General features: G+C 46.4%; 1 protein-coding gene across 2 annotated transcripts in view; it reads right to left on the reverse strand.

Moving 5' to 3' along the window:
- VAMP3 (vesicle associated membrane protein 3) overlaps positions 1–8764 on the reverse strand; it is a 114450-nt gene extending 105686 nt beyond the window's left edge. Inside the window, exon 1 of one of the 2 annotated variants that reach the window (XR_010188664.1) lies at positions 8632–8764. Coding sequence is in view for 1 of the 2 variants with exons in the window: in XM_063943380.1 (XP_063799450.1) it covers positions 8632–8633 (2 nt within the window). In the remaining variant the exon portion in view is untranslated. The remainder of the gene's footprint in view (positions 1–8631) is intronic. The other variant, XM_063943380.1, reaches the window with a different exon arrangement.
- Between the last annotated feature and the right edge of the window lie 13020 nt (positions 8765–21784).

A 21784-nucleotide genomic window follows, 5' to 3' on the forward strand; every position in this document is an offset into this window, starting at 1 on the left:
TGCCAGATACGCAAGTGCCCCCACAGTGCCAGATACGCAAGTGCCCCCACAGTGCCAGATACGCAAGTGCCCCCACAGTGCCAGATACGCAAGTGCCCCCACAGTGCCAGATATGCCCCCACAGTGCCAGATACATAAGTGCCCCCACAGTGCCAGATACATAAGTGCCCCCACAGTGCCAGATACATAAGTGCCCCCACAGTGCCAGATACATAAGTGCCCCCACAGTGCCAGATGCATAAGTGCCCCCACAGTGCAGATATGCCCCCACAGTGCCAGATGCATAAATGCCCCCACAGTGCCAGATGCATAAAAGCCCCCACAGTGCCAGATGCATAAAAGCCCCCACAGTGCCAGATGCATAAAAGCCCCCACAGTGCCAGATGCATAAAAGCCCCCACAGTGCCAGATGCATAAAAGCCCCCACAGTGCCAGATGCATAAGTGCCCCCACAGTGCCAGATGCATAAGTGCCCCCACAGTGCCAGATGCATAAGTGCCCCCACAGTGCCAGATGCATAAGTGCCCCTACAGTGCAGATATGCCCCCACAGTGCCAGATACATAAGTGCCCCCACAGTGCAGATATGCCCCCACAGTGCCAGATACATAAGTGCCCCCACAGTGCAGATATGCCCCCACAGTGCCAGATACATAAATGCCCCCACAGTGCCAGATACGCCCCCACAGTGCCAGATACGCAAGTGCCCCCACAGTGCCAGATACGCAAGTGCCCCCACAGTGCCAGATACGCAAGTGCCCCCACAGTGCCAGATACGCAAGTGCCCCCACAGTGCCAGATATGCCCCCACAGTGCCAGATACATAAATGCCCCCACAGTGCAGATATGCCCCCACAGTGCCAGATACATAAGTGCCCCCACAGTGCCAGATGCATAAGTGCCCCCACAGTGCCAGATGCATAAGTGCCCCCACAGTGCCAGATGCATAAGTGCCCCCACAGTGCCAGATGCATAAGTGCCCCCACAGTGCCAGATGCATAAGTGCCCCCACAGTGCCAGATGCATAAGTGCCCCCACAGTGCAGATATGCCCCCACAGTGCCAGATGCATAAATGCCCCCACAGTGCCAGACGCATAAATGCCCCCACAGTGCCAGACGCATAAAAGCCCCCACAGTGCCAGACGCATAAGTGCCCCCACAGTGCCAGACGCATAAGTGCCCCCACAGTGCCAGACGCATAAGTGCCCCCACAGTGCCAGACGCATAAGTGCCCCCACAGTGCCAGACGCATAAGTGCCCCCACAGTGCCAGATGCATAAGTGCCCCCACAGTGCCAGATGCATAAGTGCCCCCACAGTGCCAGATGCATAAGTGCCCCCACAGTGCCAGATGCATAAGTGCCCCCACAGTGCCAGATGCATAAGTGCCCCCACAGTGCAGATATGCCCCCACAGTGCCAGATGCATAAATGCCCCCACAGTGCCAGATGCATAAAAGCCCCCACAGTGCCAGATGCATAAGTGCCCCCACAGTGCCAGATGCATAAGTGCCCCCACAGTGCCAGATGCATAAGTGCCCCCACAGTGCCAGATGCATAAGTGCCCCCACAGTGCCAGATGCATAAGTGCCCCCACAGTGCCAGATGCATAAGTGCCCCCACAGTGCCAGATGCATAAGTGCCCCCACAGTGCAGATATGCCCCCACAGTGCCAGATGCATAAATGCCCCCACAGTGCCAGATGCATAAATGCCCCCACAGTGCCAGATGCATAAATGCCCCCGCAGTGCCAGATGCATAAATGCCCCCGCAGTGCCAGATATGCCCCCAATGCCAGATACACATGTCCCATGCCCACCTGCTCCCGTGCTACTCACCGGTCAGCGCGTCTGTTGCTGAGGCTGCTGCTCTTTGACTGAGGGCAGGGAGGAGCGCGCAGTGTGCGCCTCTCCTAGGAGCCCTCAATCTCCGGCGGCCGCGGCGGTGTACAGGTTCAACTAGGCACCGGTCCGCAAGCCAATCAAAGCTCGCGGTCCGGCAGCCAATCAGCCTCAGCTGCCGGACCGCGAGCTCTGGTTGGCACACAGGCCGGCGCCGGTTAGCGGGGAGGGGAGCGGACTGCAGCTGTAGCCTTGCCTGGAGCCGGCCCTGCCCTGAAGCAGTGTACATGGATTTGAGCGTATCATCAATTTTATGATCAGACTGCTCATTCAAGGCGGTGGATCCTGGAACAGGTAAAACCACCTTTGAGAGTCTGGATACAGACGTGTCAACAATGGGCAGGTTTTCCCATTTTTCCCTATCCTCCACAGGGAAAGGAAACGCCACCTGGACCCTTTTAGGGATCTGGAATTTTTTCTCAGGGTTTTCCCAACCTTTTTCAAAAATAGCATTTAATTCTTTTGACGCAGGGAAGGTTAGCGAGGCTTTCTTATTTTCAGTGAAGTAAGCCTCCTCAACCTGCTCGGGTGTTGTATCAGCAATATTCAACACATCTCTAATAGCCTCTATCATCAACTGCACCCCTTTTGTAAGAGATGCGTTTTTGGGAATATACAGTAGGGGGCCCTGAGGTAACAGAACTGGACCAGACTGCCATAGAGTTCTGTAAAGCCTGAGTTGCAGACTCATTCTGTGCAACCCTAGTAGAAATCTGAGAAATCATAGATTTGATAGAGGATAACCACTCAGGCTCCCTTGCTGGTATCTGTGCTAAAACAGTGCAATCCTGATTACATGGAATGGGATCATCTTGAGAGGACATATCCTCTGCAGCATATGACACAGAGTCCATGGACATAGCTTAATGGAGACCACAAACGCGCGCGCCACACACACACACACACACACACACACACACACACACACACACAGGGGAGGGCAAACAGTTTCACCCCCAAGAATGGCAAGAGACACAGAGATTGGAGCCAACCCACACACAGCGCTAGTTAGGTAAAGGGAGACCCCCAACCAGCACTGACTGTGCACTTTAATAGGTTACACAGCCTGTATACAGCCTCCCCCCCCCCCCCCTCCCCCCTTCTACAACCCCCTGGTACCGTAAGATAGCTGGAGTTGTTCTGGAGGGACTTGCTCTTCACTGACCGCGTTGTGCAGGCAGGAAAATGGTGCTGAACGCTGCTGGGTCCGCTCTGAGAAGCTCCGCCCCCAAAATGGCGCCGTCTTCCCGCTCTTCAGAATATTATAGTGGCCTGAGGAATTATGCTGGCAGCGATCCAGGGACCCTGACAGGCTGGAAGGTCAGTGTAGGGTGTAGGCGCTGGCTCAGGGCGCCCCTCACAGCGCCGCACTATGTACCACTGAGCCCCGGAGCGCAGTCAGTACTGAGCTCCATACCCTGTTGCCACCATCTTCACACTGGTCCCCCGCTTGCTAAGGGGGGGGGGGGGGGGGGGGGTCGGTGACTCACTCGCCACCAAACTTCTGGCTCTGTAAGGGGGTGGCGGCATGCTGCTGGGGTGAGCGATCCCCTGTGGCGGGGGAACGATCGATCCCCTCAGGAGCTCAGTGTCCTGTCAGCGGAGATAGTGGCTCAGACCCTGCAGGGCGGACACTACTCCCCCCTTAGTCCCACGAAGAAGGAGGCTGTTGCCAGCAGCCTCCCTGTAAAATAATAAAACTCTAAAAAATACTTTTTCTAAAGAAGCTCTGTAGGGCTCCCCTAGCTGTGACCGGCTCCTCCGGGCACATTTTCTAAACGGAGTCTGGTAGGAGAGGCATAGAGGGAGGAGCCAGCCCACACTCTCAAACTCTTAAAGTGCCAATGGCTCCTGGTGGACCAGTCTATACCCCATGGTACTAATGTGGACCCCAGCATCCTCTAGGACGTTAGAGAAAAGCCATTACGTAGTGTTACAAATAAGGCACGTTTTGAGTTTGCCAAAAGGCATGTGGACGACTCCCCAAATGTATGGAGGAAGGTGCTCTGGTCAGAGGAGACTAAAATTTAACTTTTCTGCCACCAAGGAAAACGTCAAGTCGGGCGCAAACCCAACACATCCCAACACCCCAAGAACACCATCCCTACAGTGAAACATGGTGGTGGCAGCATCATGCTGTGGGGATGTTTTTCAGCAGCAGGGACTGGGAAACTGTTTCGAGTCGAGGGAAAGATGGATGGTGCTAAATACAGGGATATTCTTGAGCAAAACCTATTTCAGTCTGCCTGTGATTTGAGACAGGGACGGAGGTTCAGCTTCCAGCAGGACAATGACCCGAAACACACTGCTAAAGCAACACTCGAGTGGTTTAAGGGGAAACATTTAAATGTGCTGGAATGGCCTAGTCAAAGCCCAGATCTCAATCCAATTGTGTATCTGTGGTCAGAATTGAAGATTGCTGTTCACAAGCGGAAACCATCCAACATGAAGGAGCTGGAGCAGTTTTGCCTTGTGGCATGGGCAAATATCCCAGTGGCAAGCTCATAGAGACTTATACAAAGCGACTTGCAGCTGTAATTGCCGCAGAAGGTGGCTCTACAAAGTATTGACTTTAGGGGGATGAATAGTTATGCACGCTGACGTTTTCTATTATTTTGTCGTATTTGTTGTTTGCTTTACAATAAAAAAAATGTAAAAAAAAAATCTCCAAAGTCGTAGGCATGTTTTGTGAATGAAATGATGCAAACCTTCAAACAATCCATTTTAATTCCAGGTTGTGAGGCGACAAAACATGAAAAATGCAAAGGGGGGGTGAATACTTTAGCAAGGCACTGTATATTTACATACAATATAGTCTTCACCAGTCATATCTGTAGAGGTAGACAATAATATCTTGCAAACAATCAGCTCGCGCTACCTTACTGTACATAGTGGTTCCCAAACTTTCTTGATTTGAGGAACCCAAGAGCATCAGCATTTTACTCATGTCATCCCCAAGACCAAAGTTTCCCATTGAGAGATTCAGCAAAATTTATCAAATGAAGTAAAGTGTACTTATATGTCGTCCTTAGGTCAGTTACGTGGTGGAGGACAGGGCTGCACTTCTGTTGGCACACATACTATATCAAAGATTTTCAACCTTTCACAACTCGCGGCACACTGAACGAGATGTAAATTTTGCCAAGGCACACTCAAATATAATGATGATGCATGGTGCAGTTGCGTGTCCCCGGATGTCATGTCGCAGCTTCTCCATAGGTAACGCCTGAGCCACATCTGAGAAAGCCAGAAGAGCCCAACACTGCCCGTGCCCGAAATCAGGACTGGCTCTGCAACCACTTAAGCCACCAGTAGTGGTACTTCCAGGGCCTCAGTAGCGGCAAAACACTGACAGGGCTGGCTTTGCTTCTATGGCAGCACACCTGGAGACTGCTCAGGGCACACTAGTGTGCCATGGCACAGTGGTTGAAAGACACAGTACTATATGATTGGCAGCCACCAGCACTGGTTTTGTCTATCACTTGGACCATAAATAATCTGATTCGGTACTGGACCACAAACCCGTTGCATCCCAGTTTGGGAACCACTGCTGTACAGTACTACAAAGACCCTGTGTTATAAGAAAGAAATTGGGCTAATGCAGACATACATTAGGCTACTCAGGCATACATTACTCAATTATTTTCCCGATATACAGAGCCGCCAAGTACATATCTCAACATGCATAAACGTCTTTCCTGGCAGCACATGCGCTTAGTTTACCAAGCGTGCTTGATGGACTTTTGCCTACATAAGAACGTCTGTACGCCACAGCAGCTCTGCCTCTTTGGGCATGAGGTTCCAAGCACCCAACTTACATACGACCCTGAATAGGTGTGTTTGTGTGCTTTTTCTGAGGACATGCAGTGCGCATTCAAGCAGGATGCTCCACGCAGACAGCGCATGGTCAGCTCAAGTGTGTTTGTCATTTTTATTTTCCCCCACATTACCCAGGAATAGATAATTGTACAGAGCCATTATTGGAAACCCTGACAAACTGGCATGCTTTCACAGTGCAGACTACATAGGCAGCACACATCAAAATTATTATCAGTCCAGTGTACATATGAGCAATAACATAAAACAATACAACCATAGAGAAACCAAAACTGCTTATCTAATACACGCTTACGTCAACACACACCGGGGACTTCCTCTAAGACCAATAGAAAATGGAGGAGTATAAATTAAATAAATACAATTGTTGACAAGCTAAATAAAGCTTTTCTCTAAAAAGGGCTCAAAGTGGGGAATTCAATTTCTTGCGCAACTGCGCACATACCTGTCAGTTACGGTAAACTGTACATTGCAGGTTTTCCATCTCACCTCTATGGGGGGGATGGGGAAACCTGCAATGCTGGCAACCACCATGTGCCATTCTGGAACGGCACACTGCCTCAAAGTAGGGGAATGGAATATGGTAAGCAACGTCTGTATTCAGCATTTAGGATATTAAGGAAACCCTGTACAGTACCTCTTGGCTCCAGTTTAAATAACCACAGTGATTTCTTTGTAGTGGAAGCAAAGTTTTAAAAGAATGTGATACGCCACGTTACAGGACAATACGCTTTTCTCCAATGGAAAAAAAGTAATGCACACCAGCAACGGGTGTCGATCATTAGGGCGACCCCATATAGCCGTCATGTAAAAGGTCAGCGTTTTTACATTTATTTTTTGGTGTCATTTTCACCATCAGAGCACAGGGAACACCAATTAGTGTACCGCATCCCCTTGCATGGCTCGCTATGGTGCGGGCAATGTGCCTCACACTACTGCACTCAGCACGCGTTACTATACCCAATCGCAGTCCACGTGGATGTAAAAGAAAAAAAAAAAATTTACAACGTTGTGCCGACCATTATCATGTTGATCATAGGAACATGTCGACCTTTTACAGGTCAACCATTAGTGGTTGGCCTTTTCACTATCGACCTATAACTTAGATACTTCCAGGAACACCTTGCAGCAATAATCCTGATGCCAGCTGCCCTATAAATATTATAGAGAATCTGTCACCATACTCTTCATTATCATGTTTATTTATGGCATGTCGTCCTGTGCACTATGTAGTAGAGATAAAGTGAGGGTTCTTGCTCTAGCCCCATTTGCCCAGAAGAGGGCTATAAAGCACTCCTGTAATGCTGATAGGTTGGGCCTGTGTCAGACTGCACTATGGGGGTAATTCCAAGTTGATCGCAGCAGGATTTTTGTTAACAATTGGGCAAAACCATGTGCACTGCAGGTGGGGCAGATGTAACATGTGCAGAGAGAGTTAGATTTCGGTGGGTTATTTTATTTCTGTGCAGGGTAAATACTGGTTGATTTATTTTTCTGCTGCAAATTAGATTGCAGATTGAACACACCCCACCCAAATATAACTCTCTCTGCACATGTTATATCTGCCTCCCCTGCAGTGCACATGGTTTTGCCCAATTGCTAACAAAAATCCTGCTGCGATCAACTTGGAATTACCCCCTATGCTCACTCTCCCCGTACCTCCGTCTTGGGAGGCATGAGGCATGCCTGCCTAGATTATTTGTATTAATCGACTATGGTTAAGGATTTTAAAAGGTTAATTTTAGAAAATCAAACAATAGTAAAAATAAAAGCATATATTACAGGGAAGAGCGCTGCATTATACGCTCAGGGTCATGTGATTAGGTACAGCCACAAACACGTGCAACAGAATAATCACATACACACCAAGGGAGGGGCTGCATTCAGATGGGTACAGATTATCACATGCTACTGATCACATCATAGAAAATGGCAGGAGGCGAGGTGCTTACAATAGGTCAAGTGTGTGCGTGTATGAGAATATATATATATATATATATATATATATATATATATATATATATATATATATATATATATATATATATATACACACACATACACATATGCAATGCTCAACAGTTGCCTTTTATTTTACTTCCCGTCTGATTTTCTTCTGGGAGTACTTCCACATTTTGGGTACATTTGTGATGAGTAATACGACAATGAAAGAAATGAAAGCTGTGTACCAACTGACAGGTCACTTCCTTGGTATACGGTGACCAGAAGCAGGTCAGCAGCGCAAACAGGACATAACGTGAAAGACAACAAACTTGGACGAGTGGCTTTATGCCAGCTACCATATATCCTGACTCTTCCTCACACAGTCATAATCCTGCCATAGCACAGGTCACGATCCTAACAATCTGTACACTAGGAACCATTATGGCAGCAATTCGAACACCGGGAATAGGTCTACTCTAGGAACATATCCCGCCTCACCCCTAATACACATTACTTTATGTATATGTACAGTACTTTCATACGTTTAGCTTTATAATAGTTTATTATACTTTAGTATGATTTGTACATAACATTATTACTACCAACAGGGCATGTAGCAGCAAGCTAGACTTCTGCATTGGCTCCTGTCACATAAGCTGCATTATTAGAATACATAACCCTGTACCAAGCTGCTGACCCGAGCTACCCCCTTACAGAGACTCCCACCCATAAGTAGGGCTCCCGATCCACATGTCAGTACACAACTCCTAGTCAGTATGTAAGGCAGGCAGCTGCAGCAGTGCCCGGGGGGGGGGAATAATGGGGTAGGGAATGTACTGCTGTCAGCGGAGCAACAGAGGGACAAATGTGGGTCTAAGACTTGGGGATGGGACGCGCCCAGCAGTCCCGCCTGCCACCTGTAGGGTGTGCAAGTCTGCCAGAGACACTTACATGACACCGGGCGGGCTGTGGCAGCGGTGTACGGCGTGATCCCGGGAACCGTCACAGGACAGGCGGCGGCAATATCACGACAAGCAGTCTGGCACTGGTGTGCGGGATTGGGCGAGGCTTATATGACGTCAGAAGACAAAATTCTGTCGTTGGCGACGACGCGGGCGGTGCAGGACCTGTCCCAGGGTATGTGACCCCTTTGTAGGCTATCTTTCCAACTGGGGCGGCCATCTTTGTGGAGCCCGAATACAGCAATAGTCTATGGCCTCTGCGCCGTCGCGGCGTTAGGACAGGTGGTAACGCACTGTGCTCCCTCTACTAGTGCCGGAATCTCGCTCTTGTTTATTGAGGAATGCGGATGCAACAAATGTAATTTCTGCTGCTGCTGCTGATAAGTTGATAGTTTGTGAATAAACGTGAACTTCAGCACTATTACCTCGTGTGACCCACAGACAGGTGTAATCCTCTGGCTAGTGACGAGGCTGAAGTTAGCTCGGCCAGCTTCTTATTCACTTCTTATTCAAGCTCCAGCTTCTTATTCACTTCTTATTCGAGCTCCAGCTTCTTATTCAGATCATTCAGTTTTGCAAGGGTTAATGTGTCTTGGGCAACACATTTGACGCCTGAAATTCACAGAGTAGGGTCCCTTTCATATGACCCACCTGTATTTTGGCTTGCCCAACGCTGGTTTGGGCATGAAATACGCTGGCAAAGTGGGCACATACACTATAATTCACCATTTTGAATAAGTAGCTGTAGTTTTGCAGGGGTTAACGAGTCTCGGGCAACAATTTTGACACCTGAAATCAATAGAGTCGGGTCACTTGCATATGACCCACATGGATATTGCCTTGCCCAACACTGGTTTGGCCATGAAATACGCTGCCCAAGTGGGCACCTTAACACTATAATTTTCTATTATGAATAAGTAGCTGAAGTTTTGCAAGGGTTAACGAGTCTCGGGCAAGAATTTTGACACCAGAAATCAATAGAGTCGGGTCACTTGCATATGACCCACATGGATTTTGCCTTGCCCAACGCTGGTTTTGCCATGAAATACGCTGCCCAAGTGGGCACATTCACAGTATTATGAATTACTAATTTGAATAAGTAGCTGTAGTTGTGCAAGGGTTAACGAGTCTCGGGCAACAATTTTGACACCTGAAATCAATAGAGTCGCGTCACTTGCATATGACCCACATGGATTTTGCCTTGCCCAACACTGGTTTGGGCATGAAATACGCTGCCCAAGTGGGCACCTTAACACTCTCATTTTCTATTATGAATAAGTAGCTGTAGTTTTGCAAGGGTTAACGAGTCGCGGGCAACAATGTTGACACCAGAAATCAATAGAGTCGGGTCACTTGCATATGACCCACATCAATTTTGCCTTGCCCAACACTGGTTTGGGCATGAAATACGCTGCCCAAGTGGGCACCTTAACACTATCATTTTCTATTATGAATAAGTAGCTGTAGTTTTGCAAGGGTTAACGAGTCTCGGGCAACAATTTTGACACCAGAAATCAATAAAGTCCGGTCACTTGCATATGACCCACATGGATTTTGCCTTGCCCAACGCTGGTTTTGCCATGAAATACGCTGCCCAAGTGGGCACATTCACAGTATTATGAATTACTAATTTGAATAAGTAGCTGTAGTTTTGCAAGAGTTAACGAGTCTCGGGCAAGAATTTTGACACCTGAAATCAATAGAGTCGCGTCACTTGCATATGACCCACATGGATTTTGCCTTGCCCAACACTTGTTTGGGCATGAAATACGCTGCCCAAGTGGGCACCTTAACACTCTCATTTTCTATTATGAATAAGTAGCTGTAGTTTTGCAAGGGTTAACGAGTCTCGGGCAACAATTTTGACACCAGAAATCAATAGAGTCGAGTCACTTGCATATGACCCACATGGATTTTGCCTTGCCCAACACTGGTTTGGCCATGAAATACGCTGCCCAAGTGGGCACATACACAGTATTATGAATGACTAATTTGAATAAGTAGCTGTAGTTGTGCAAGGGTTAACGAGTCTCGGGCAAGAATTTTGACACCTGAAATCAACTGAGTCGGGTCACTTGCATATGACCCACATGTATTTTGCCTTGCCCAACACTGGTTTGGGCATGAAATACGTTGCCCAAGTGGGCACCTTAACACTATCATTTTCTATTATGAATAAGTAGCTGTAGTTTTGCAAGGGTTAACGAGTCTCGGGCAACAATTTTGACACCAGAAATCAATAGAGTCGGGTCACTTGCATATGACCCACATGGATTTTGCCTTGCCCAACACTGGTTTGGGCATGAAATAAGTTGCCCAAGTGGGCACCTTAACACTATAATTTTCTATTATGAATAAGTAGCTGTAGTTTTGCAAGGGTTAACGAGTCTCGGGCAACAATTTTGACACCAGAAATCAATAGAGTCGGGTCACTTGCATATGACCCACATGGATTTTGCCTTGCCCAACACTGGTTTGGGCATGAAATACGCTGCCCAAGTGGGCACATACACAGTATTATGAATTACTAATTTGAATAAGTAGCTGTAGTTGTGCAAGGGTTAACGAGTCTCGGGCAAGAATTTTGACACCTGAAATCAACTGAGTCGGGTCACTTGCATATGACCCACATGTATTTTGCCTTGCCCAACACTGGTTTGGGCATGAAATACGTTGCCCAATTGGGCACCTTAACACTATCATTTTCTATTATGAATAAGTAGCTGTAGTTTTGCAAGGGTTAACGAGTCTCGGGCAACAATTTTGACACCAGAATTCAATAGTCGGGTCACTTGCATATGACCCACATGGATTTTGCCTTGCCCAACACTGGTTTGGCCATGAAATACGCTGCCCAAGTGGGCACATACACAGTATTATGAATTACTAATTTGAATAAGTAGCTGTAGTTGTGCAAGGGTTAACGAGTCTCGGGCAAGAATTTTGACACCTGAAATCAACTGAGTCGGGTCACTTGCATATGACCCACATTTATTTTGCCTTGCCCAACACTGGTTTGGGCATGAAATACGTTGCCCAAGTGGGCACCTTAACACTATCATTTTCTATTATGAATAAGTAGCTGTAGTTTTGCAAGGGTTAACGAGTCTCGGGCAACAATTTTGACACCAGAAATCAATAGAGTCGGGTCACTTGCATATGACCCACATGGATTTTGCCTAGCGCAACACTGGTTTGGCCATGAAATACGCTGCCCAAGTGGGCACCTTAACACTATCATTTTCTATTATGAATAAGTAGCTGTAGTTTTGCAAGGGTTAACGAGTCTCGGGCAACAATTTTGACACCAGAAATCAATAGAGTCGGGTCACTTGCATATGACCCACATGGATTTTGCCTTGCCCAACACTGGTTTGGGCATGAAATACGCTGCCCAAGTGGGCACATACACAGTATTATGAATTACTAATTTGAATAAGTAGCTGTAGTTGTGCAAGGGTTAACGAGTCTCGGGCAAGAATTTTGACACCTGAAATCAACTGAGTCGGGTCACTTGCATATGACCCACATGTATTTTGCCTTGCCCAACACTGGTTTGGGCATGAAATACGTTGCCCAATTGGGCACCTTAACACTATCATTTTCTATTATGAATAAGTAGCTGTAGTTTTGCAAGGGTTAACGAGTCTCGGGCAACAATTTTGACACCAGAATTCAATAGTCGGGTCACTTGCATATGACCCACATGGATTTTGCCTTGCCCAACACTGGTTTGGCCATGAAATACGCTGCCCAAGTGGGCACATACACAGTATTATGAATTACTAATTTGAATAAGTAGCTGTAGTTGTGCAAGGGTTAACGAGTCTCGGGCAAGAATTTTGACACCTGAAATCAACTGAGTCGGGTCACTTGCATATGACCCACATTTATTTTGCCTTGCCCAACACTGGTTTGGGCATGAAATACGTTGCCCAAGTGGGCACCTTAACACTATCATTTTCTATTATGAATAAGTAGCTGTAGTTTTGCAAGGGTTAACGAGTCTCGGGCAACAATTTTGACACCAGAAATCAATAGAGTCGGGTCACTTGCATATGACCCACATGGATTTTGCCTTGCGCAACACTGGTTTGGCCATGAAATACGCTGCCCAAGTGGGCACCTTAACACTATCATTTTCTATTATGAATAAGTAGCTGTAGTTTTGCAAGGGTTAACGAGTCTCGGGCAACAATTTTGACACCAGAAATCAATAGAGTCCGGTCACTTGCATATGACCCACATGGATTTTGCCTTGCCCAACGCTGGTTTTGCCATGAAATACGCTGCCCAAGTGGGCACATTCACAGTATTATGAATTACTAATTTGAATAAGTAGCTGTAGTTTTGCAAGGGTTAACGAGTCTCGGGCAAGAATTTTGACACCTGAAATCAACTGAGTCGGGTCACTTGCATATGACCCACATGTATTTTGCCTTGCCCAACACTGGTTTGGGCATGAAATACGTTGCCCAATTGGGCACCTTAACACTATCATTTTCTATTATGAATAAGTAGCTGTAGTTTTGCAAGGGTTAACGAGTCTCGGGCAACAATTTTGACACCAGAAATCAATAGTCGGGTCACTTGCATATAACCCACATGGATTTTGCCTTGCCCAACACTGGTTTGGCCATGAAATACGCTGCCCAAGTGGGCACATACACAGTATTATGAATTACTAATTTGAATAAGTAGCTGTAGTTGTGCAAGGGTTAACGAGTCTCGGGCAAGAATTTTGACACCTGAAATCAACTGAGTCGGGTCACTTGCATATGACCCACATTTATTTTGCCTTGCCCAACACTGGTTTGGGCATGAAATACGTTGCCCAAGTGGGCACCTTAACACTATCATTTTTTATTATGAATAAGTAGCTGTAGTTTTGCAAGGGTTACCGAGTCTCGGGCAACAATTTTGACACCAGAAATCAATAGAGTCCGGTCACTTGCATATGACCCACATGGATTTTGCCTTGCCCAACGCTGGTTTTGCCATGAAATACGCTGCCCAAGTGGGCACATTCACAGTATTATGATTTTCTATTATGAATAAGTAGCTGTAGTTTTGCAAGGGTTAACGAGTCTCGGGCAACAATTTTGACACCAGAAATCAGTAGAGTCGGGTCACTTGCATATGACCCACATGGATTTTGCCTTGCCCAACACTGGTTTGGCCATGAAATACGCTGCCCAAGTGGGCACATACACAGTATTATGAATTACTAATTTGAATAAGTAGCTGTAGTTGTGCAAGGGTTAACGAGTCTCGGGCAAGAATTTTGACACCTGAAATCAATAGAGTCGTGTCACTTGCATATGACCCACGTGGATTTTGCCTTGCCCAACACTGGTTTGGGCATGAAATACGCTGCCCAAGTGGGCACCTTAACACTATCATTTTCTATTATGAATAAGTAGCTGTAGTTTTGCAAGAGTTAACGAGTCTCGGGCAACAATTTTGACACCTGAAATCAATAGTCGGATCACTTGCATATGACCCACATGGATTTTGCCTTGCCCAACACTGGTTTGGCCATGAAATACGCTGCCCAAGTGGGCACATACACAGTATTATGAATTACTAATTTGAATAAGTAGCTGTAGTTGTGCAAGGGTTAACGATTTTCGGGCAAGAATTTTGACACCTGAAATCAACTGAATCGGGTCACTTGCATATGACCCACATGTATTTTGCCTTGCCCAACACTGGTTTGGGCATGAAATACGTTGCCCAAGTGGGCACCTTAACACTATCATTTTCTATTATGAATAAGTAGCTGTAGTTTTGCAAGGGTTAACGAGTCTCGGGCAACAATTTTGACACCAGAAATCAATAGAGTCGGGTCACTTGCATATGACCCACATGGATTTTGCCTTGCCCAACACTGGTTTGGGCATGAAATACGCTGCCCAAGTGGGCACATTCACAGTATTATGAATTACTAATTTGAATAAGTAGCTGTAGTTTTGCAAGGGTTAACGAGTCTCGGGCAACAATTTTGACACCAGAAATCAATAGAGTTGGGTCACTTGCATATGACCCACATGGATTTTGCCTTGCCCAACACTGGTTTGGGCATGAAATACGTTGCCCAATTGGGCACCTCAACACTATCATTTTCTATTATGAATAAGTAGCTGTAGTTGTACAATGGTTAACGAGTCTCGGGCAAGAATTTTGACACCTGAAATCAACTGAGTCGGGTCACTTGCATATGACCCACATGTATTTTGCCTTGCCCAACACTGGTTTGGGCATGAAATACGTTTCCCAATTGGGCACCTCAACACTATCATTTTCTATTATGAATAAGTAGCTGTAGTTTTGCAAGGGTTAACGAGTCTCGGGCAACAATTTTGACACCTGAAATCAATAGAGTCGGGTCACTTGCATATGACCCACATGGATTTTGCCTTGCCCAACACTGGTTTGGCCATGAAATACGCTGCCCAAGTGGGCACCTTAACACTATCATTTTCTATTATGAAGAAGTAGCTGTAGTTGTGCAAGGGTTAACGAGTCTCGGGCAAGAATTTTGACACCAGAAATCAACTGAGTCGGGTCACTTGCATATGACCAACATGGATTTTGTCTTGCCCAACACTGGTTTGGGCATGAAATACGCTGCCCAAGTGGGCACCTTAACACTATCATTTTCTATTATGAATAAGTAGCTGTAGTTTTGCAAGGGTTAACGAGTCTCGGGCAACAATTTTGACACCAGAAATCAATAGAGTCCGGTCACTTGCATATGACCCACATGGATTTTGCCTTGCCCAATGCTGGTTTTGCCATGAAATACGCTGCCCAAGTGGGCACATTCACAGTATTATGAATTACTAAATTGAATAAGTAGCTGTAGTTTTGCAAGGGTTAACGAATCTCGGGTAAGAATTTTGACACCTGAAATCAATAGAGTCGTGTCACTTGCATATGACCCACATGGATTTTGCCTTGCCCAACACTGGTTTGGGCATGAAATACGCTGCCCAAGTGGGCACCTTAACACTATCATTTTCTATTATGAATAAGTAGCTGTAGTTTTGCAAGAGTTAACGAGTCTCGGGCAACAATTTTGACACCTGAAATCAATAGTCGGGTCACTTGCATATGACCCACATGGATTTTGCCTTGCCCAACACTGGTTTGGGCATGAAATACGCTGCCCAAGTGGGCACATTCACAGTATTATGAATTACTAATTTGAATAAGTAGCTGTAGTTTTGCAAGGGTTAACGAGTCTCGGGCAAGAATTTTGACACCTGAAATCAATAGAGTCGTGTCACTTGCATATGACCCACATGGATTTTGCCTTGCCCAACACTGGTTTGGGCATGAAATAAGTTGCCCAAGTGGGCACCTTAACACTCTCATTTTCTATTATGAATAAGTAGCTGTAGTTGTGCAAGGGTTAACGAGTCTCGGGCAACAATTTTGACACCTGAAATCAACTGAGTCGAGTCACTTGCATATGACCAACATGGATTTTGTCTTGCCCAACACTGGTTTGGGCATGAAATATGCTGCCCAAGTGGGCACCTTAACACTATCATTTTCTATTATGAATAAGTAGCTGTAGTTTTGCAAGAGTTAACGAGTCTCGGGCAACAATTTTGACACCTGAAATCAATAGTCGGGTCACTTGCATATGACCCACATGGATTTTGCCTTGCCCAACACTGGTTTGGCCATGAAATACGCTGCCCAAGTGGGCACATACACAGTATTATGAATTACTAATTTGAATAAGTAGCTGTAGTTGTGCAAGGGTTAACGAGTCTCGGGCAAGAATTTTGACACCTGAAATCAACTGAGTCGGGTCACTTGCATTTGACCCACATGTATTTTGCCTTGCCCAACACTGGTTTGGGCATGAAATAAGTTGCCCAAGTGGGCACCTTAACACTATCATTTTCTATTATGAATAAGTAGCTGTAGTTTTGCAAGGGTTACCGAGTCGCGGGCAACAATTTTGACACCAGAAATCAATAGAGTCGGATCACTTGCATATGACCCACATGGATTTTGCCTTGCCCAACACTGGTTTGGGCATGAAATACGTTGCCCAATTGGGCACCTCAACACTATCATTTTCTATTATGAATAAGTAGCTGTAGTTTTGCAAGGGTTAACGAGTCTCGGGCAAGAATTTTGACACCTGAAATCAATAGAGTCGGGTCACTTGCATATGACCCACATGTATTTTGCCTTGCCCAACGCTGGTTTTGCCATGAAATACGCTGCCCAAGTGGGCACATTCACAGTATTATGAATTACTAAATTGAATAAGTAGCTGTAGTTTTGCAAGGGTTAACGAATCTCGGGTAAGAATTTTGACACCTGAAATCAATAGAGTCGTGTCACTTGCATATGACCCACATGGATTTTGCCTTGCCCAACAATGGTTTGGGCATGAAATACGCTGCCCAAGTGGGCACCTTAACACTATCATTTTCTATTATGAATAAGTAGCTGTAGTTTTGCAAGAGTTAACGAGTCTCGGGCAACAATTTTGACACCTGAAATCAATAGTCGGGTCACTTGCATATGACCCACATGGATTTTGCCTTGCCCAACACTGGTTTGGCCATGAAATACGCTGCCCAAGTGGGCACATACACAGTATTATGAATTACTAATTTGAATAAGTAGCTGTAGTTGTGCAAGGGTTAACGAGTCTCGGGCAAGAATTTTGACACCTGAAATCAACTGAGTCGGGTCACTTGCATATGACCCACATGTATTTTGCCTTGCCCAACACTGGTTTGGGCATGAAATAAGTTGCCCAAGTGGGCACCTTAACACTATCATTTTCTATTATGAATAAGTAGCTGTAGTTTTGCAAGGGTTACCGAGTCTCGGGCAACAATTTTGACACCAGAAATCAATAGAGTCGGGTCACTTGCATATGACCCACATGGATTTTGCCTTGCCCAACACTGGTTTGGGCATGAAATACGTTGCCCAATTGGGCACCTCAACACTATCATTTTCTATTATGAATAAGTAGCTGTAGTTTTGCAAGGGTTAACGAGTCTCGGGCAAGAATTTTGACACCTGAAATCAATAGAGTCGGGTCACTTGCATATGACCCACATGGATTTTGCCTTGCCCAACACTTGTTTGGGCATGAATTTCGCTGCCCAAGTGGGCACCTTAACACTCTCATTTTCTATTATGAATAAGTAGCTGTAGTTTTGCAAGGGTTAACGAGTCTCGGGCAACAATTTTGACACCTGAAATCAACTGAGTCGGGTCACTTGCATATGACCCACATGTATTTTGCCTTGCCCAACACTGGTTTGGCCATGAAATACGCTGCCCAAGTGGGCACCTTAACACTATCATTTTCTATTATAAATAAGTAGCTGTAGTTTTGCAAGGGTTAACGAGTCTCGGGCAAGAATTTTGACACCTGAGATATACTGAGACGGGTCACTTGCATATGATCCATATGGATTTTGCCTTGCCCAACACTGGTTTGGCCATGAAATACGCTGCCCAAGTGGGCACCTTAACACTCTCATTTTCTATTATGATGGGATGGTATGGTAAACCTATCTATGTTTAATGTACTTATTTATTATAAGTTTCTTACATAGGGGCTAATTCAGGTAGGATCGCAAATTGCGATCCAAACTGAATGTTTACGATGGCCCAGCTGGCGCATGCGCAGCACCTGGCCTGTGCATGTGCCCGTCCTGCACTTGCACACACAATTTCTGCGGGGAGGGGGGGGCGCACTTTCTGTGGGGGGGAGTGGCGCATAAAAAGCAATCGCCTCTGCCTGTGAATCAGGCAGAGGCAGTCGCTGGGTGTGGGGCAGCGACGCTGCCTTTCCAGGGAGCAGACAGAACGTTGCGGCAAACGGCAGTCAGGGCGCCGCAAATGGGGGTCATGTCATAGGCGTGATTGCGGCAGCTGTGTTATGTCACATGCAGCCGCCGCAATGGGTAAAATGGCACCGGTTCTTCTGCGGGCGCATCTAAGCTGTGCCGGCAGGAGGCATCAATAGTTTTTACGATGAAGCAGAAATCGCGAGGTGATCGCAATTTCTCTTACATCCTAGAGGATGCTGGGGTCCACATTAGTACCATAGGGTATAGACGGGTCCACCAGGAGCCATTGGTACTTTAAGAGTTTGAGAGTGTGGGCTGGCTCCTCCCTCTATGCCTCTCCTACCTCCTTTAGAAAATGTGCCCGGAGGAGCCGGTCACAGCTAGGGGAGCTCCATAGGAGTTTCTTTAGTTTTATTTTTTTCACTAGAGTTTAGGCACAAGGAGGCTGCTGGCAACAGCCTCTCTGCTTTGTGGGACTAAGGGGGGGGAGTAGTGTCCGCCCTGCGGGGTCTGAGCCACTATCTCCGCTGACAGGTGTCAGAGTCGAAAAATATCATGATTCATATGCCTTGTATTAACCCCAATGCACGTGCCCGCTGCTCGTGCACGGACTCCCCCGTGCGTACGCATCCCCCCAGGTTGCGTAAGGGACGCTCTGACGTCGCCTGCGCATGGAGATGGGTATTTACGGCGGTGTTTGTGTGCGACTAGCGAGCGACTCAATTGCTACATATTTAACCATTATAATGCGTTTTATAGTTAATATTCCCCTTAACAATGTCAGCAAGTATGGTAAGTTTAAAAATTCTTGGACAGAGAGATTCCTCTTTGCATGCTGGGAGGCTCAGACAAAGGTTGGAGGGTAGTGTTTGGTGTCCAGCTGTGGGGTATTGAAGGGGTGTTGTGCCTATGATAGTTGGGAGGGATTCGCATAGTTGCTGCTCATGGTTATGCACAGAAGTAGAAAATAAGATTAATTGCATTCCGAATAAATTACACATAAGTGCAGGGTAGGTGAATGGAATTCAGTCATTTCTTTCCCACAGACTGAATACAATAGCCTTATTTACACTAAGTTTGAGATTCTATGAAGAGGGCTTACACCTTTGTTTATGAATAGAACCAGGTTTCTCTCCAGAATAATGAGTGCTGAGTAGTCAATTGTCTCAACTGAAGGTGGGGTAAACAAAGCCCAGAGACAGAGTTTGTTTGGAAGATCCAAAACAATAGCTTTCCTCAATATAATCAGACAAAGAGGAATTTAGAATACTAACAAGTCCTGGCCATCGCCCACTTCTTGAACTAACCAATGATCCCAGGTGCAGTACATGTCCCACCCCCTAACCAATGGAAAGAGAGCACGCAGTATCTATTGTAGTATGTCTTGAGTTAGTAAATAAATATAGCTTGCAATAGGCTTGGTGACACAAGACTCTGCAAGGTTTTCACACTGAAGGCTAGAGCCCTGGTCCAGGTTGCGCCGGCGAAGTCATTCCCACGTGTGTAAGTTTCTCTGTGACCACCTTATTCTCTGTCTGTATTTGCCATACACTCTCTCTCTCTCTCTCTCTCTCTCACTGTTATTGTTTATGATTATGCCGCTATTGTATATTCATGTCTAGATATTCTGTTTAGGTATTAATGTTTGTCTTGTAGTGTATAAGCTGTTAACTGTTTTCCCCTTTTTCATACAAATTATCGTAAGTAAAGGTTTTGGAACCTTAGCAAGGTGTCTGTGTTTCTCTAGCTAGTACAAAGGGTTTCTGAGTATCTCAATCACTCAAACAGCTTGCTTAAATATCCAGGTTAACCAGTGGTATATCATTACAGTATCTCAATACTAAGACTTACAGTATAATCATACTCTGTGTTTAAGGTTTAAAAGGTTATTATCTGTGTGTACGCTGAGCTCCTGAGGTGATCGAACATTCCCCGCCAAAAGAGGATCGCTCACCCCAGCAGCATGCCGCCAATCCCCTTACAGAGCCAGAAGACTTCGGTGGCGAGTTACTTACAGGCCCCCCTGACAAGCGGGGAGCTGGTGTGAAGATGGCGGCATCAGGGTAGGGAGCGCAGTACTAACTGCGCTCCAGAGTTTAGCGGTACTTGGTGCGGCGCTGTGAGGGGCGCCCTGAGCCAGCGACTACACCCTACACTGTTTAGAAAGCCTGTCAGGGTCCCAGGATCACCACCAGCACATACCTCAGGCCAGTATAAAATTCAATTCAGAGCGGGAAGCCGCGCCATGAAAGGGGGCGGAGCTTCTCCTCAGAGCGGACCCAGCAGCATTCAGCGCCATCTTTCTTGCATGCAGGGATGCTGACAGGGGAGAGCTGTCCCTCCACATCAGCTCCAGCTATCTGTACGGTACCAGGGGGTTGTAGAAAGGGGTGGGGGGCTGTGTAATAGGCTTTGTAACCTATTAAGGTACACAGTTAGCGCTGGTAAGGGGTATCCTTTATCTTAAAAAGAGCTGTGTGTGGGTTAGGTCCAAACTCTGTGTCTCTCTTGGCATTCTCAGTGGGGAAACTCTGTCTGCCATTTCCCTGTGTGTGGGGGGTGTTTGCTGTCTCACAAAAAAGCCACGTCTAGGGACTCTGTGTCTTATGCTGCAGAGGATATGTCCTCCCAGGATGATCCCATTCCATGTAATAAGGATTGCTGTGGTTTAGCACAGATTCCAATAAGAGAACCTGAGTGGTTAACCTCATTTAAGAGTATGATCTCTCAGATTTCTGCTTGGGTAGCACAGAATGAAACTGCAACTCAGGTTTTACAGAATTCTATGGCTGTTTGGTCCGGGTTGGCACCTTCAGGGCCCCCTGGCACTCACTCTCAAAAGCGTGCTCTTGCTCAGATTATGCAAGACGACACGGATACCGACTCTGACACGGTAGGCGGTGATGGGGACGTGCTGAGGGGGGCGCCATCTCTTGCAAAGGGGGTGCAGTTGATGATTGAAGCCATTAGAGATGTGTTAAATATTGCTGACACAATACCTGAGCAGGTTGAGGAGACTTACTTCACGGATAATAAGAAAGCCTCGCTAACCTTTCCTGCGTCTAAAGAGTTAAATGCTATATTTGAATATTCCTGGTAAAACCCAGATAAAAAATTACAGATCACCAGAAAGATTCTGGTGGCATTCCCCTTCCCTGAGGAGGATAGAAAGAAATTGGAAAACCCACCCATAGTTGACGCATCGGTGTCCAGACTGTCAAAGAAGGTGGTTTTACCGGTCCCGGGATCTGCCGCGTTGAAAGAACCGGCTGATCCCAAAATTGACACTGCGCTCAA

The sequence above is a fragment of the Pseudophryne corroboree genome, chromosome 10 (assembly GCF_028390025.1).
Source record: "Pseudophryne corroboree isolate aPseCor3 chromosome 10, aPseCor3.hap2, whole genome shotgun sequence".
Lineage (NCBI taxonomy): Eukaryota > Metazoa > Chordata > Amphibia > Anura > Myobatrachidae > Pseudophryne > Pseudophryne corroboree.